General features: G+C 41.7%; 1 protein-coding gene across 2 annotated transcripts in view; it reads left to right on the top strand.

The window, feature by feature from the left end:
• Positions 1-19,497, top strand: part of LOC116066562 (vacuolar protein sorting-associated protein 13B) — a 353,457-nt gene that overhangs the window by 62,975 nt on the left and 270,985 nt on the right. For both annotated transcript variants that reach the window (XM_031322688.2, XM_031322689.2), the window contains exon 17: positions 13,130-13,314. In XM_031322688.2, coding sequence (XP_031178548.1) covers positions 13,130-13,314 — 185 coding nt within the window. The remainder of the gene's footprint in view (positions 1-13,129; positions 13,315-19,497) is intronic.

Raw genomic sequence — 19,497 nt, 5'->3', positions numbered from 1 at the left:
GATATGGCTGTCTTGCTTCCTGACCTGTTTGTCGCTACAGTCAAAATCCAATTAACACAACCTGACAGTTTGCTCCTGGAGGAATGACGATGAGCAGGTTTGACGGAGAAGTGGAGACAGAAGAGAGAAATAGAGAGTGCTGGGTGAGAACCAGAAATGGTAATAAGTGAATAGTAATACATTGTATTGTTTCCTATTTCTCTGCTGAGGTTAACTGCCACAGTTTTGCTTAGTTGTCTCTGGGTCTTTTCTATTATTTTTTCATCCACATAGAAGTGTCCTGGGATGAACAGTGAATTGAAAGGCTGATTTAATTTCAATTGACTTTATTCTAAGTTTGAGCAATGGGATTCCCATGTAGAACTCACACCATTTGTACCAAGTGTGAGATTACATGTGATCACAGTATGTGGGTGACCGATGTACAGTCACACAGAAAGTTCCTCTCCTAAAGGTGAATGCTGAGGCCAAGATTGACACATTGGGTCAGCAGGGAAGCCAAAAGATGCACTCCACCAGGTGGTAGCATTTAATTGGCTGTATTGATATGTGTTTTGGGACTGCTCCTCACCACTGATGTAACTCCAAAAATACCCCTTTTCAAGATGTTCTGTTCTCTGGGCAGGCACTAAGAAGAGCTGTACAAGCTTTTGAAGTTTTAAGGAAATATGAAAGAAAGTGGGAAGCATGAGACCTTAGTGCTCTGAGATAAACTTCCAATGTAAAAGGTAGCTTTAGATTTGATGACTGACAGGGGTAGCTTGGAGTAGGAAAGTACAGAAGGTGATGTCATATGCACACATTTTGCATCCCTCTCCTTTGTCCCGCCTCTTTCTCGCTTACTCTCACACTTGGATGCACACACAAACATGTTTGTCAATGTGCAGCCAGCTCATGCTTAAGCAAGCGCATATGACTGCCAGGTGATCATGGGGGATTTGAAGAGGCACTGGGCGTTTGAAGGCCCAGCACAACTCCTGATGAGTTGGCCTGCAGTGCATAGCGTAGCTCATGTTTCCTTCAGTCTCGCCACAAAGGCTCCAGCTTCTCACAGTGGGCAGCAAAGGGCTTTCACTGGGAAAAGTGCACTGTCCTGACATCTTCTCCCTGCCAGCCTTGGCTTTTACTAGGCATTTGGTATTGTCTGTGAGACCTTGGATGTATCCAATTAGACTGAAATGTCTTAGTTTCCTCAGTTTTTAAGCAAACTGAAATTTTAAAGAAGGGTAATTGCTGCAGAGCAATTGCAGATTTTGACCTTGTGGTTCCCCATATTGCATTTTTTAAAGAAATGAATAAGGGAGCAGTCAAACCAATATATTGTTAATCTACTCCCCTGACAACAAACTCTTCTTCTTAGTCAGTTGAAAGAGAGCAATAGATTTCCAGGTTAGAGAGGTCTACGTTGGCTGGTGCAAACTTCTTTACCAGCATTCCCTAAAATGCCCTTGTAAGGGCACCTCAGCTCAGTAGTAATGTTTTAACATCCTGGCCATGTTGTGTCTGTGTGGAGATGTGGGAATAAACTTTAGAGGTTGGAAACTGCATAACCAACTAAAATGTATCATCTGGTTGGAACAACTCTAATAAAGTTTTTTCTCTAGGCTGACACCCTGCATCACAATGGCTAATATATAACTACAAATAGTGTTAGCTGTTGTTAAACAGTAAGCTTAGGTCCACTTGATCACTGTCACTAGATCTAGGTTGTGGTGTGGAGGTACATTCATACAGAAGGCGCCAACTGAGACACTGAGATAAGGTTTCTTTAAAAACAGCATCACTAACTGATCACCTGAAGATGCATACTAAAAGGGGCTTTACCAATTTTGATAATCATATTACAGTGTTGTAGTTACAGTATATTATACAGACAGCCAATAGCGAGCATTTACAGCCATGTGATGCATGCAGTGCATTCCTTCTATTTTCCATTTAGTGCACAAAATATTTTTAGCCCCTTTGGGTGAAAACTAGACTAAGAGGAGCATCAGAGAAAAAGTAAAGGTTATCGGACCAAATGGATCAAAATCTGATAGTAAAACGAGTCATTTTGCGGGGGTTGTGACACTCAAAAAAATGTATCCACTGATTTACAGACGTCTCTTACGTCAAGTCATCTATGGGTAAAACAATTTTTCTGCCAGAGGGCATCATGTGTTCAATTTGCTTCAAAGCCTGGCAGACCTACTTGGGACCTGGATTTACCCTCACAGATCATGAATATCTGTTTTACATTTTTTGGCAATCCCTTTTATAGTTGTTTAGATATTTCTGTCTGGACCAAAGTCCTGGACAGACGGACATTGCTATCTCTAGAGCAAAGCGGCTAGCTTGGCTAAACACCACCAGAATTTTAACTCACATAACACTATTTTTGTAAGCAGTAAAAAGATCACAAACGACATAAAGTTTTGAATGTTTTTTATGAATAACCTCATCTGTACAGTAAACAAATTAATTATTGACGCTGATGTCTGAAGACCAAATTGAATCAGCTATATTGTCTCCGAAATTATTAGTAAAAAAACGTGTATAAAACTTTTTGTCAATCCAAAAAAAAAATTAAACTTTTTTAGTAATATTATTAATTATTTGATTAAACGTGAATAAATCATAAAGACAATTTTAAATTGTTGTTCAGTGTAACTGTGCAAAATGATTGCACTGACAAGCTTAGCTTTTACTAAAATAATTAAAAAAACACTGCAAGGGAGTAGGGATAGTAAACAAAGATTGCTTTTGAAGAGTATTGAAGTCAGTATGCGCTCTTCGTACACTACCATGTACTAACTGGGCAGTCATTTGGTAAGCAAAAAGCCAAAATCCTCTGAAATGAACTTTCACTCTCAGTGAATTAAAGTGCAGCTGAGAGGCATCAAGCTGTACTTATCCCTAATGAAAGGCAATGTATGTGGCCGCCTACTTCACAGGGACTCTACAGAGAGTCTCAATTGGCCTGGCTGTTAAACCTGTTATCCCAGATAAAATCGGTCCCTGCTAAAGAAAAAAAAAAGAGGGAGGGAGGTGGCAATAGGGAGGGGATGTTAGAAGTGCCACCTGCGTCGATCTCCCCAAAACCTAACCTCACTCTCTCACTCAGACACACACATACACACACCCACTTACGCTCACACCATATAATATTACTTATGCAGGGCCACCTGACAGCAGCAGCATATGGAGGCAGTCCAAGGCCGGGGCCCACCGACCAACCAACCAACAAACCAGCAGCAGCCTAGTGTGGTTCGTCGTATTGCAGGTCATAATTCAGCCCCATGCCAGCTTTTATGTGGCGTTTTTAGCAGCCCCTGTTCCTCGCTCAGCTATTTCTGAGGGGATCATTTCTTAAAGCATGTGGCATTACAGGTGCATGTTATATAGCCACAAAAAGCTGACTTGCCTTGCAAATGTTTCTGAATAGAAAAGAATGTTGGTTCTCCCTTGATATCTAATTATTGATCGAACTCTATTACATTGTTAATGGCTAGTTCAGCTTTTAGCACTACCTGTAGGATTTTTTTATGTGAAGTTGAGAAGTCTATTACTATGTCTGGAGCAGTAGTCTAGACTCTAGATTAGCTCATGTTGTAATTTATGAAGGCTGCTTGAGGCATCTGAGGCATGAGGCTTCTGGTGTGATTGTAATGCCTCATTACTCCTGTTCATAGTTAGTCATAGCAAGCTGCTCCTGGTCTATGTCTCCAAGCACAGCCAAGAACAAGAGGACAAATGCGTTCTGTGTTCTTCAGTAGTGAGCAATAGAGATCCAAGTCAAATTTAGCAAGTGTACATGAAGAACATTCACTGGTGAGAACATTGACTGTGGCTGTTAACATTTGTCTACTAGCCCTTTTGGCAGGCAATATCACTAACATGTTGAATTAGATTAATCATTTTGGCTGATGAAAACTGATTTGGGTGAGCTGCTGAATGGGAAAGTCAATGTCTGTGCTCTGAATATACATTTATATAACTTATGACACAGATCTTGTGAATGATGTCACCCACACAGCTTCTGCGTCAACTGGTGTGCCCCTCAACCGAACTTTGATTTGTGGTGATTTTATAATGAAGTAATCACTTGTATTACTCATCAAGGACTTAACTGAGAGGTCTGTTTCGTTAGGGTTAAAGTTACTGTGAGCTGTTATGGTGAAGGATAATTGAATGACCTTAAATCAACGTGTGGTTTCTGTGGTCATGCTCAGCTTTGAGTTGTGGTTCGGAGGCCATAAGAGCAGCAGGGAATTCATTTAGTTGAACAAGGCAATGCATGAACTAGGCCCTTCCCTGTTTTTGAAGAAACATGTTTTCAGACAGAAAAAGTTTTCACATGATGAAGGTGAAGGTATGGCACACACTGCAACAAGTAGGCTTTATGTATTAACAGGTGTGTATTAAAAGCCTGGAATGGCATATGATGTAATATTGTTCCACTTTTCACTCTGAAGCACAGGAGTGCAAAGGATTGTAAGCTGCAAGGTAAAACATCATATTTCGTGTGGCACAGTCTATAAAGTATTTTGGCCAACTTTGTGGTAAGGATTTTTTTTTTTCCTTCGCTACATCTGGTGTCAGACAGTTTTATTTGGTTTCATGGCTGACAGAGATCAATGGACGTATTGAGGAGCCCTGTATTAAGGAAATGGCATCAGCGAGTGTGAGGCTTGTGCTCTCAGTGATTGACATCTCGGTTCTGATGGAAGTTTTCATGCCTTTCATTCAGGTGCTACAAAACAGTCACTTTGCTGTAGAAGCTGTGTACTTGCCCATATGATTACAAGTGTCATTTGGTAGCTTAAATCAACACAGATTTTAACTCAGCCCTAAAGTGTATATTATAGGCTGTAATGTTCTCAATCCTTGCAATCCAAGAATATCTATTGAATTTTAACTATGCCTTGAGATGTATACGGATGTATAGGCCAGAGCCAAGATAGCGAATTTAGGAGCAGCTGTAGATGTTTTCAGTCGACTGGAAGACTCTATTAATGCCTGAATTAGTCATCTGAGTAACTGAAGCTTGAGGGAGAGAAAACAGTGGGAAATAGGGAAGGGTAGATGGATTATCAGCTCTGACTGGATTATCATCTATTGTGGTGTGCATTCCACTGTCCTCTCCTCCCCACCAGGCCTCAGTACTGCTCCGGCGCATCCCATCCAATTTTCACTGCTTAAAGAAAAATCTGATGAGGTACAGGAAACACTGGTGTAAACATGATCAAAAAATAGCTTTATTTAACCAGGCTCAGGGAAACTTACTCGAGTCTGTATTCTTATTTTCAATGGCCATCTGCAAGAAGGTCAAAGGCATTGAGACAACTAATTTGGATCAAAATAAAGGACAGCTGGTGCTTCCATTGACTGCTGAATTTGTTATGAAGACGTGACGTACAAAAGTCTGCAGCAAAATCTGACAGTATAAATGTGATATTAGGTCTGTCGTCGTCTCTGTACAGAGGTCTCCTATCTCTATGTGTCCTTATAAGGAACCGCATGTCCTCCACAGCTGGACATGTGGGACAGAGGCAGGAAGCTACATGCACACACACACACATTATACAAACACACATACACAGGCCTCTTGATGTGTTTTCCTTTAACGCCTGATGAACCACGTCATTGCCATTTTCTCGCCTTGCGGTCTGCAGCTGTCTGCACAACTTGATTAAAACATTTCTTTTAGTAATCCCTGTGTAATGAAGCCCTCTCCAGAGAGAGAGAGAGAGAGAGAGAGAGAGAGAGAGAGAGAGAGAGAGAGAGAGAGAGAGAGAGAGAGAGAGAGAGAGAGAGTGAGAGTGAGAGTGAGAGTGAGAGTGAGAGAGAGAGAGAGTGAGAGTGAGAGTGAGAGTGAGAGTGAGAGTGAGAGTGAGAGTGAGAGTGAGAGTGAGAGAGAGAGAGAGAGAGAGAGAGAGAGAGAGAGAGAGAGAGAGAGTGAGAGTGTGTGTGTTTTGGGTCAGAGGTGCTCCAGATGGGAGGAAGGGGAGGGCCGTGTGTGAGAGAGTGGAGTGTTTCTTTCTATGAAGAGTTTGGGCTGTTTAGGACCGATGATTGAGAAATGCACACATGGAACACCTTTGACACTGGGGAACCACGAAACTTTGAGCTGTGGCCACAAATACAGTCCTTGCCTCGTCCTAACTCATACCATCCAGCACAGAGACTTTAAAGAGTTTGGTGAGGTTAGAGAATGGATGTCATTATAGATTGTGGTTGAGAGATAACATAAAATTGTAATCACTTAATTGTATCTGCGGAATCACAGTGAAAACTCAACACAAGACTAGATTTCATTACATTAGAAAAAACAGCGTGCAAGATACAATGGAAAGATAATACAATACCTGAAGGTAAAAAAAAAATGGCGAAATGTGAGCCTAATTAGAATATATTACGTCAATAAAAGATGGTTGCCAGTTACTGTGATGCTTTTACAAAACAAGAAATGAAAATTCGTTCTGGAAATTGTCACTTGGAAATGGTCATGTGTAATCTCACTGTGTGCTGAAAAGATTGCTTTAATATAACTTAAACCAAATTTGGAAAATCCTCTTTATTGATCACTTTTCTTCTTTACCTGCTCAAATGACATTTTCAGAGTTCGACTGGATTCAAAAGACACTTGAGGCAAGCCATAATGATCACTGTGAGTCATTTATGGCTGCTGCTAGAAAAATAGCTTTAGCTAAATTTTCTATATTGGAGGCTGTAGTTACATTTCCCATCAAGCCAATGACATAGACCATGTGCAGTCAATGAAACACCACTGACTTGAAAGAACATTATGAGAAACTGCAAAGAAAGACATACAGTATAATAAATGAGTTAGAGGTGCCATTTTTTGTCACATGCTTGCCTGGCTCTTCTATGGTAGTATTTTTCTATTTTTTGAAATGCCGGCCATTTAACCCAATTGACATTCAGGTGGTAAAATGTTCCCATCCCCCAAGTTGGTGGGTGGGTAGGTAGGTGTTGTTGTTAAGTGTGAAGTGCTTGCGTGATTTATAATGTTCATTTGGAGACTTTGCGAGACACTGTAGTGAGTCTTTTGTAGTAAGATAAAAGAGGGGACTTGAGAGCAGCCCATAACTCACTCTGGTTATTTCCAAGAGGGGTCAGTGACCTTGGCTTGGAGAGATGGGGAATTCTGAAATACTTCAAATCAATCTGCACCACAAAGAAAGAACAAAAATAAGGTACAAGCTGTCAGTCTTGCCTTCCCTCCATTTTTCAGTCTGATTCCCTCCAAAGAAGCTCTTGAAATTGGAAAACAATAGCAGTAGAGGATTTGGTTAACTGTTTATGTTGGGGGAATGTTTGTATTGATAATTAGGGTAGGGTGCTACAGTGAATGATTTGTAGAAACTTCAGATAACTTATCACTGGTCTCAAGACGGTGGCTATATCTGTTGTATCTATCAGACAAATATGTCAGCGCATAATGGATTATATTGGCGTTGCTGTGGACTCCGATAAGTTTAAGTCAAGAGAAAGTAGCACATTGTGAGGCCAGTCAAAATTGATTGACTATCTTGTTGACTTTTTGTTTGTTTTACTGCCTTGGATCCAGTCTACATTCTCTTTTTGAGTAGCCCACTGCATTTTAACTTTTAACAGTTTATTGGAGTGTTATGTTCCAGTTCATGTAAAATTTCCCATTTAGTTCCCATTACTGAAAATATCCACCTGTGTCAGGGAATGTGTATTTGTGCGAGTTTGCCTCCCTCTCTCTCTGTGGTCCATTGACGGACCAGACACCTTGCTCCACATGTCTTGCTGACCTCGCAGCCCCCACAGCTGTCTGTGTCACTGTATTTTGGAAAGAGTGAGGCAACTGATTTTTGGTACTGTACAGGATATGAGTAATAACAAAAATGAACATACTGGAAACTGTGTGCAGGTTCCAAACTTGTATTCTGGGACACTGTGTAAACCATTAGGACCACGGCAAGATGGTGATCTTAAAAAGAGAGTTTGCTGACAACATTTGGCCCTGCAGTTAAGGCTTTCTAGTTTGCTTCACGCTTGCTTTTTCAGTAGTGTCCTCTGTCAGAACATCTGCGCTAATGCCAACATATCCAGATTTCAACACATTACTGGACATCTACATGTATGCAACACACACTCACCTAATTGTATATACACATAGACACATACCCCAACCAGCCGTCTTTAATTAGGCTACATTTATTTTTGTCTGTAAAAGTACAAAGCAACAACCTACCAGTTCTGCTATTCCTTAGTTTGTACTGGAGCTTTTCCAAATGGCCTTTTTAATGAGACTCCCCATGTTAGGTATTATTTTACCTGGAGAATAACATATGACCTGCAAGTTTGCGGTCTCTACCCTTTTCTTGCCTATTCTTGCTGTTTTCCCCTCGTTCTTGTTCGTGTTTTCTGCAGGGTTTGATTACATTTTTCTTGTTCTCTTTTCTCCCTTTTGCTCAGTTTGCAGAACGGGCATTCTGTCACTATTATAGATGCTTAGAGCGCGCGCACACACACACACACACACACACACACACACACACACACACACACAAAACCTTTTCTAACCTTCGTATTGGCAGCTAGTTTTATAATTGTTCCAGTTACAGGTTGTTAGAGCAGCAGGCCCCTTGTCAGCTGTGGCCTCATTACTGCTGCTGTTCGTGCTCTGGCTGACCAACCTGCTGTTATTGGTTTGTACGTATTTGTGTACAGGTGTGTGTGTGTATACATGTGTGCTGCTGTGACAGCATATGTGTTTGTATGTTAGCATATGTGCATATTGGAACACTAGTTTATTTGTGTCTGTACAGGTATGTGCATTTTTGTGGTTGTGTGTGGCCTCGCCTCTGTAAACCAGCAATCGCAGCCTGTTAGCTGGAGCCCCAGCTGTATTTTTCTAAATATAGTTGTGACCACAGTCAGACCAGAACAGGAAACTGATTAGCCTGAGAACCAATGGTCCGAATGGATCTCAGCTATTATGATGTGAAAAGGGTTTCATACAGGCACAAGGTTACCCAGAGGCTGTTTAAATGGAAGGTTAGGCTTAGGTAGTGTTACCTTATGCTAGTAATGGCTTAATGTGTCACTATTTGGCTCTTTGGAGCTAACAAAACATATTTTGTGAGGGTCCTCTGTTAAGTCTACTCACTTTTAGATTTCACTCATTCATTCTAATGACTGAAAATAATTTGCTGTCCCTGCTTTATGTCTACATTCAAGCATGTATACAGAGGAAACAGTCAAGGCAAAGAGCACCACAGCTGGTTATGGTACTCTTGACTCTGACTCACGCCCCCCTGCACGACACCATGCCCTGTTTTGCCTGATTTTGACAGGGACACTGGACAGAAAGACGTTGTGCCAGCCAGTCAGCCAGTTACCTAGCCAAGCAGTCAGGACTTCTGCCAACTAGCCTGTCCTATTCTGGGTCCAGTTCTTTGTCACTCAGTCATGGCACCAACAAGGGACAGGTCGGGAAATGAGGCCTAATGTTGTTGAAATACACCAGAGGAAATCATATTTCATTGGCTGAAATTGAAACACCTAATTTTTCATAGCTCCTGACTAATTTTGATTTCCTTTTAACATATTCCTGGTGGCCTCTATGTTTTAAAAAAAATAAGTCAGTGACTTAAAGGACTACTGTGAGGTCAGAGACAGCCTATTCAATGAGGCACTTTTTGAAAGTACCTGCTTTTTTAAATTATGAGTCAGGATTCAAAATGGGTTGTGGGCCCATTTCTGGTGGTCTCCACATTATAAGAGTAGAAGTATGCTTTAATGAGTTCTGCTCCCCAGGCTACAGACTCTCGGTTCTAATATGGATACTGTCCTAAACCAGTAAATTTCATTTTGTTAGTTGCCCACATTCTAAGATATATGTTTTAGTGTAGTCATTTGTTACTGCTGTGTATTAGTACTTCTATTTCTACCTCTTGGAGACTTTTGTTTCCTTCAAAGCCTGTGGCAACAGTGAAAGAGCTGCCTGCCAGAAAGCTGTTTACCATGTTGCAGCAAGAAACACTGTCTGTGCCAGCTACTTAATGAAATCCGATGAGTGTCTGGCTGTCCTCACATCCAGCATTCCTAAAACACCCTAATGAGAGTTTCTGCTTCTCATTTAGCTCCAAGATCCAAGTTGCTGTTACTAAAGAATTGGGCAGAATATAATAAAAACAGGTGCATAATTAAAGTTTTAGACGACCACATGCACATGACAGCTCCCCTGAAATGCTATAAACACTGGAATAAGCCAACAAACTTTCATCCCTTGCCAGTCCTCCCATTGAAGTGGCTTTGCAGGCACATTTGCTCTGCATGTGGGACATTGTTGTTGCTGGGTCCCCTTCACTTTCTTTTGTTCAGCGGGAATATCTGCTACATGTACACACACACACACACACACACACACACACACGCATGCATTTGAACACACAAAAACACACATTTGATTGATGTCTTGCTGTATAGCATGCAACAGTAGTGATTTCTAATAGTAGAGAAGCATGACATTGCATGGTTCACCATTGTGCCAAATGCACCATATGTTTCTAGGGAATTCAAAATGTATATGTGCGCTGTCATGGTAAACTCATCGACCCTGTCAGGTTTCTCTCTTTTACTGCCTTTGTTTTCCTGTACTCTTACATCTGTCTTTATCAAACTCTCTCTCTCGCTTTCTGTCTCATAGTAGTCCCCCTCTGAGACAGCACGTAGTTAAGAACTCTGGGCCTGCCTGTGTGCAGCGAACAGCTCATGTCACCCTGCCGAACCACCCAGGAGCAGAATAAAGGGAAAGATAAAGAGACACAGAAAGAAGGAGAGGGAGGGAAGCAGAGGAGTTAAACGATTGCAGAGCTGCTGAGCGAGGGGAGAGACCCCGTGACATATCCCACACTCTGAACTGGGACCAGACCAAAATGGATGTGTGTGATTAAATGAACTGTGATTCTTGTTCCTGACACGCCGCAGCCATCCCTGGAATTAGTCACAGTTCTATTTTCACCAAAAGTGCTCCTCAAAGGGCAGCGCCTTTTTGCTTCCATTACAATATGTAGTCAAGCGTATGTAGTCAAGTGTGTATTTGCTCACACACACACACACACACACACATACACACACACACACACACACACACAGACACAGACACAGACACACACACATACTCACAAAGTAGATGTGTATTAGGAAGGGGGCACTGCCAGTCCTCAAAAAGCCAACCGAAGAACCTCTCAGAACAGAGAGAGAGGAAAACAGGAGTGGAACCAAACAGGCTTGTTTTGCAGTGTTTAGTTCGAGCTCCCTGGGTGTTTTTCCATTGAACAGAGGTTCCTGGGGACACAGAGGGAGTGAGGGACAGGGAGAGAGAGCGAGAGATGTGAAAGATACAGATCAGTAGTCAAGTGCTCCATCCCTCTCAGCACTGTGTGCCATACCTTGGTTGGCGTGTGTGTATGTGTGGTGGGGAATCCCTCCTTCTGCTGTTGCTGATGTCATGGATGAGATCTTAAGAACTGAGGAGCCATGACTTCACGGCCTGGCTAAAAAAATGAGCTCAGAGAACTGATACAGGGATTTGTTGTGCAGTATATGTGTTTCAAGAAGTTTTTTGTGTGTGGTATTGGAGATGTGCAAAAAGTGTGTTTAAGTTCATATCCAAACACATATGAATGAGTGATTACAAAGTGAATAGGGGAGACAGTGAGGCAAATACTAGAAAGGGGGTGTGTGTGTGTGTGTGTGTGTGTGTGTGTGTGTGTGTGTGTGTGTGTGTGTGTGTGTGTGTGTGTGTGTGTGTGTGTGTGTGTGTGAGTGCGTGCGTGCGTGCGTGTGTTAGATGATAAATGAGAGCATGGTCCACTGAGGTTCTGATGGACAGGGGCCTGGAGGACTCCATCCGACTGTACTGTTACCTCATCCCCCTGAACGCTCAACTCATCAGCTTGTCATACACACACACACACACACACACACACACACACACACACACACACACACACAAACTCTCTCTACACTCTTGGAGACAGATGACATGTTAAATGCATAGAGATTCTTTTTAGGGTCAGGTTTCTGGGCTGTACATCTCTTCACATAAATCATCATCACAGTTCTGACGGAGGGGAGAGAAGGGTCGGCGGCAAAGAGGCAAACTACACCTACCTGCCAAGTAACTAAGGAAAGCTTGGCTTGCACTTGGTACTTCTTCAATCTGCTGTAGTCGAATGTAGTTCTACCTATTTGGCCACTCGGGCTATCAATGAGCTGTTTTATATTGTGATGTGATACTGATGGATTCATGGAAGTCATGAACGATTTGTTTCCACCGGTGTCCATTTCATTAAGGGAAACTCAGGAAACTTGCTAAATTCCAGGTGGACAAAACATTAATGACTTTGTTGTACAGAGCTTTTATTGAGTCTGTCCTGACATTTTCTATCATCTGCTGGTATGGAAACCTCACCATCAAGGATAAAAATGCGCTTCTAAAAATTGTGAATGTGGCCAGCAAGATAGTGGGTGTGAAGTTCAGTAGCCTTACCGACATTTTTAACAAACAGATATTTAAAAAAGCCATGTCTATTTGCAAGGACACCACTCACCCTCTGTACGGAGAATACATGTTATTACCGCCTGGCTTAGGTTTTAGCACCCCCTTGGCTCTTAAACAGAGATACAAAAACTCTTTTATTCCTCGTTCCATTCAGGCACTCAACTCAGCTAAGAGGAGGTGATAGCCCTTGCTTATATTAATGACCCCTGTATTTATTTATTTATCTTTATTATTATTATCTATTGTTTGAGTTTTTGTAGTTCTTTTTACTTTCATTATGACACCAACACATCACTGCAACTATTTATTCTTTAACTCAGGCTGAAGCTGCTGTTTTTATTGTGTTAATTGTTGTGTGGTTTGTGTTGTATATTCTTCATGTGATGTCTTCCTGCTGCATACAAATTGCCCTTTTGGAACAAAGAATAAACTGAACTGAACTGAACTAATGTTGGCGCTTATGTGCGACTCTCCATTATATCATTTATTATTGTTGCATATCCTGACTCTCTCTCTCTGTCTCTTTTTCTCCCCATGTACTATCCTTTATCTATCCCTGTCTTTCTTGTCCCTCTTTTGCAGGAGCAAAAGGTCTTCGGTACCCACCACAGAGTGTATTTTTGAGCTTCCCCACTTCACTGTCCAAGCCACAAGGGCCCAGACGCTTTTGCTCCAAGCGATCTGTCAGAGCTGGACCCACAGCATGGTCAACGGAGCCCCATTGACACTCAGCGAAAGCCTGCTCCGTGAGGTTTACAAAGCTCCAGGTAATCAACATGCTCTACAATAGACAATAGAGTTAACTGAGCTTGTCTGTTCTTTCAAAGCATCATCCAGTTTAAGAAATTTCTAGTACTTGACCAAGGTAAACATTTTAAAGCCGCTTTCACACATGCACTGCACACCTGAAATTCTTCAGACTTTACCCAGTGGAGCTGTATGTAAGAAAGCAAACGTCCGACTCAGTTGGATTGGACATCAAATGGAGTTTACCCTGCCAACTTCCTAGTACAAAATCTGTGTAATCTCCGATTGAGCCAAAAGTGGGAAAATTCCTAGCAAGAGAGTGGCTGTGTTGATGACATTTCATGGTGCTTGCAAAAAAAATAGAGGAAACAAACCTCCAACAGTGAAGAAGAAGGATGATTAACATGAAGATAACGAGATTCAGGAAGTTCTGTCGGTAAGGGCCGGACTGACGCCGAAATCAGCAGACAAATTCAAGGAACGGCAAGAGACTTGATTGTTTATTATAACAGCTCTCTGACGCAATGTAATCCGCACCATGTCCTGTCTGCTGCATGCTCTACCCAGCGTCTTAATCAAACAGAGTATTTCCAGTTAGTGAGAACTCATCTAACACGGACAATTTCCTGCTGTGTGCTACATGTGGTAAAAGGAAAACTCCGGACTATGGTGGGACCTAATTCGTCTGAGAGTTCTTAAGTGAAAACAGCTTAAGTCTATTTCTGCTGATCTCTGAGCAGCTACAGCAGAGCAATACTGGTGTAAGGGTTGGCGAACCATAGTAAGACAGAGGAGCGAGCATGACCTGTTCACTCTCCCTATATCTTGCAAAGGCTATTTAGCATGGCAATAGGCTTTTGTGTTTTTTCGGTTGCTCTTGTGACTGCAGGGTAGGGTAGTAATTAACATTTTGCAATAGCGACTTAGTCACTTGGCTATATGAAAAAATACCCATACAGAAGAATAATGCGTCCTTTAGCAGCTCATTTTGTTTTTCAAGCATGAATAGTCAAAGAAGAAACTACATCACTTTGTTCATCTAGTCTCTTTTAGGCTATTGTATTAAATGTTAATGCGTTCATCAAAGTTGATTTATTGAAATCTCATAAAGTACATTTACTGTTCTTTGTTTGTTTAGTTCTCCTTAAAATAAAGCTGGTTTCTTAGTACCACAAAATTGTCAAGAGAGACATATGGAACTGGCTTGAGCTTAAAGTGATTTGACTCGCTTATGAAAAGTTTTACAGTTCTTTCTCAGGGCTCAGCACATCATGTGCCAGACTCATTCGCCCAAAACAAGTCAACCTGATAGTAGCTAGTAAGCTATGGACAAGGTGGCTGCAGACCCTATACCGGGAGTGCAAGCACATATCCAAAACTTTAGGTCTCAAAATATATGTTCACGCGAGACACTTTGGCATAAAGATCAACTTGTCTTGTGCCCAGTGTGGGGTACTGGACCTGCAGCCAAGGGCAAATTAACTCTGAAACAGTTTTACGCTTCATGTCGCCTAGGATGCCTTAATGGACAAATAATAAATTTTGCCCCTTGTTAAAGAAAGGGAGGGGAACCTAAATTCAATAAAACAGTAGCTTTTCTCATGACGGTAGCATCTGGACAGTCCTCTGGAGGGCCAGGGATTTTCCAACTCATTAGGATCATGTTGTTTGGTATGCCGTCAACATTCTCCCTCGGCCAAGCCAGCCAAGCTACCTTTTTCGCCGTTGTGCAGCCGCCAAAATTTATGAAACTGGTCTCCCGTGGAGTGAAGTCAAATATTCCTCTCCCCTCACTCTGCCTTTCTCTTGGAACAGGGCTTGAATAGAAACATGGAGAAACATTTGCACATCTGGTCTGTGTGCTGGCAGGTTAGAAAAAGAGCAGTGGGGAAAAGAGTTTGTGTTAGAAGGCAAGAGAGTGAAGGGGAATAGGTGATGTGGTGTGTAAGTATATGTTGTTGTGGGGAAAAAACTCAGCAATAATTCCTATGATATAACCAAAGATGTCTAGTACTGTATCTGCATTTGAAATTGTGGTGGCACCCGTAGGCCTTAAGAAAGATGTTAGCTGTCCCAACCTCTCCCAATCTTTGGTGTGACAGCTTAAGTGTGGAGGAGAAATGGAAAACCAGAATGCAAGAAAAAGAAAAGCTAGCAGAATAAACTGTTGTGATCTGTTTGCTGTAGTGCATCTTACTGCACATCCAGTACAACCTTGCTGAATAGTTTTGGTTCCTGTGTGCACTCACTGTGGGTTTGTCCACACTGTAATGTCATGCTGGGACCATGCTGGCTGTTCTGTGCTGGCTACTTTTCTTCCCACTTACTGCTTTGCTCCTCTCTGGTCCGCTTTGCTCTGAGTTTGTTTCTTTTCTACCAAAACCTTAGTATCGTAACTCCTGATGAAAAGCTAACTGTAGGCAGTTATTTTACATTCTATAAACCTATCCAATGACAAATAAGGGGACTGTACTGTTAAACCGCTGACATGGTGCCACTTATTTGGCCCTCCGCACAGTAAAAGTGTTTGCAATCTTAGCAGTGGCTGCATTTTTCCGCTAGTGTGACTTTCCGGCTGACTTGCTTCAACTGTTTGTGGTAAGAGCACGGGTCTGTTATAACACTCACAGGATTCAGATCTGGATCCAGATTTAAGTCTTGTGGTCGTTTGTTTGTTCTTGTGTCACCAACCAGCAGTCATCAGACCATTGCCAGGACAGAGCTCACACACACATGCTGAGGCCAAACACTGAACATGAGCAAACAAAAGCTGTTCACTTAGAACATGGGCTTTTTTTCATTCCTTTAGGAATTTCTCCTCCCTTCTATCCTTTTGATGTTACAGGGTTTTTCAATAGTGGAAGGTGTTTCATATCGAGGTCTAGCTGATAACACAGATGGTCAGTGTCCTTCACGGGGGAGCCATTTTGGTATAAGATTTCATTCCCTATCCAAAGGAAATTTCACAATTCAGCAAGGGGGAAAACTCAACAAAGCTGCAGTTGTAATCTCAAGGTACTGACAGACTGTAAGTGTTCTTCAAAATAATTGGTGGACTCAGATTAAAGCAACAGTCAGAGACTTAAAATTATTGCAGCTGACTAGAACACAGCCACTAAGACTTGTAAGACTTTGAGTTACTGTGCTGCTTAGTTGCAGCTACAGTGGGGACCCAGCAAGCAGCATATGCAGTGTAGCCTCTGTTTGGTCTGCAAACCCAGAGTCGATTGAACGAAATCAGAAAACAAACCGTAAAATCTTATTTTCCTTGAAAATCAGATGCTGTCAGTCACTGCCTGTTGCATGACGGCATGGTTTGTCACACAACTGTCTGTAGGACAGTGTTGATCTCCAATGCTGCTAAACTTGGCTCAGACATGAGCAGAGTTTTCTGTGGTAACACATTATTCCAGCGTTCTCCTTTTGCATTCCAGTGAAGCTCACACTAGTGTTGTATTTTATCGGTGAGCTCTGCAGCAACAGTATGTCCTACTTCATGTGTCTGGTTGTCTGGTGAAAACGGAGAAGTGGTCCATAGGGAGGGGTGTGTTTGTTTGTGAACACATTGTGCCTGAATTCTTACAGTATGTGCCTACTAACCCTCGGCCTTGCCAGCTGCCCAGTGAAGGTAATAACAACTGTATGGTTTTTTTTGCAGTTCTGCCGTGCTGCATTCCCTCCTTACTGACTCCTATTTTTGCTTTAACAAAACCTACTCTTTCTTTTCTTGCTTGCTTTTTTCTTGTCTTTTTTTACCATACCGTTTGTCCTTTCTTTCCATCTTTTCTTTTTAATTCAATGATACCTTTCTTCACTTTTTTTCTCTTTTCTATCTGTCCCTCTTATCTCATTTTATTGCTGAATTCATTGCCTCACGCCATCTCATTTTCCTTCCTCTAACCCTGTCTTTTTCTCCTCTTCTCTTGCGATTGTCAACGACCAGCCTGTCCCGTCCCATCTTACATGTCCTCTTTGTTTATACTTCCAGGATGCTTTCGTGGTTAGCAGTAGCAGCCATAGTAGTAGCAGTAGCAGTAATAGTAGTAGAGAGGAGCCAGTAATTCCTGCCTACCACTGCTTCTAGCCACTGCTAACCTCAGATTCAGCGACACACTGACCACAGTGACCTCCCACACACTACTCGAGTCTGCATGCATTTGTGTGTGAGTATACTGTATGTTGTGCATACGAATATGGTGAGTGTGTGCATAATTCTGGTACAGGGAAAATTCATTAGCTCACTCTTCAGTGCATTGTCCTAATAAATATTTGGATATTCAATGGCTCAAAAGTCAATATTGCCTCTTTTTGGTTTCTGTTACACATTTCATTAGTCCAGAAACCTGTAGAAAACATGCCTTATCTCGAAAACATCAGAAGAGGGACTAAATGTGCACACATCCAAGCGAAAATACTCAACTGCAGGACATAAAGGCGGTCTGCACACTGTTGGGCTACAATTAAATAGTTTCTCTTTTTATGGCAATGTTTTGATCTGCAAGATCTTCCTAAGGCAAATGTGAAAGACAAAACATGCATTTTTGGTAGAGGCAGTAGGCATATCTCCAAAACATGCTGAAGCTATGCATATGTGTGCCTTTGCTAATGTTTGGAAATTAAAGCATCTGTTTAACAACCAATACAGTTTGTACTAAACAATACAAGAGACATGTAGAGGGTTACATGTTATTGACAACAGTGACATAATGAATAAATAACTTAATGAGCGGCTTAGTGTTTTATATTTTCATAGTTTTTTCACACACATCTCACTCAGTGTCAACAGTCAGCTCTAAAAAGTTGTCATGGATCTCAGTGACTAAAATTTAGATAAAATCCTAGAATCCTTAGTCTGTACATTGCCATGAGCCCACATAATCTGTATGTTTTCTTATAGTCTTCGTCTTCTTTTCTTTATTGGATTTTGTATGTACTTGGGACTTGAGTCAATGGACTTGAGTGTTTGTGTTTCAACAGGTGTATTAATAGCTCAGTACACATTGATAAGTCACAGAGAGCTCTTAAACCTGCAGATGGTACAACTCTGGCTATGGGAATATGACCCAATGATCTCTTGTCCATGTATTTTTAAATATTGCCTATATTATGACTGTGATTGTGAGAATAATCACATAGTCATATTCGCGTTGATGTGTGTGTGTGCATTTGCCTGCTTGCATGCATGCCCGTGTGTGTACATTTTGTGTCTTCATTCATTGTCTCGCTGATTAAACATAAATTAGAAGTCTTGGTTGCATCCTTGCATCTTTTCAAGAGTTTATATTTCTACAATACAAACTCTTGCCTGGCAGAGCATGAAGGCTTAAGCACAATTTTGATCCTTGCAATTGCACTTGTTTTAGTGTCTTGCGAAAGGCTGCATTTTGAAAGACAAAAGATCAAGGTCAATAAGCATAACATTGGCATTTCCACCAGTGTTGAATTCAGCTTTAATGTGGCTACCACAGCTGGTTTTCTGGCCACAGAGCTCTATGGTGGTCTGGACTAGGACAAGAGGAGGGGGGTCTTGTAGAAGTTGGTTGGTGGTGGTCACCAGACGTGCTCCAGATGATTGCTGGGTGATATACGAGCTGTGACATAACTTTAGCGTGACAGATATAAGGGAAAAAGAACAGAAGAAGAGGAAGAGAGAGAGTGAACGATATAATGAGCAGAATGAAAAATGAAAGTCAGGGAAAATAAAGGTTGAAGGGAAAAGTGACAGAAAGAAGGAAATAAAGAGATTGAGAGAGTGGGGTGGACATCAGTGCCCAGAAACACAACTGGCCATTGGTTCTCTTTATTAAACCCAGCTTCTGCACCTAATTTAGTGTCAGGTTAAACACGCACACACACGTGCGTAAAGAGACGTGCATATGTACAGATGCATGCCCATCTCCATCTTTAGCAAATCCTATATGTACTCCTGAACTCACAGCATACAATCCCATTTAAGGCAAATGACGGCAAGAATGTTTGGATACAGCAAGCGTATGCTCTCACTGTATAGTGACTAGAAGCATGTTGATAATAATAGTCCAGGGCTTATGCTCTCACTTCTAACAGTATCATTATTAAAACAAGTCTGTTGTTTTTACTAGTTCCCCCTACACATACATTGGGGCAAGGGGTGGTTGGGAGGAAAATAGACTAAAGATAGGAATAAAGACTTGAGACTATTCAAGGTTACGTCAGGGAGACTT

This window comes from Sander lucioperca, chromosome 10 (assembly GCF_008315115.2).
Source record: "Sander lucioperca isolate FBNREF2018 chromosome 10, SLUC_FBN_1.2, whole genome shotgun sequence".
NCBI classification, from domain to species: domain Eukaryota; kingdom Metazoa; phylum Chordata; class Actinopteri; order Perciformes; family Percidae; genus Sander; species Sander lucioperca.
This window is presented reverse-complemented; position numbering and strand designations above follow the sequence as displayed.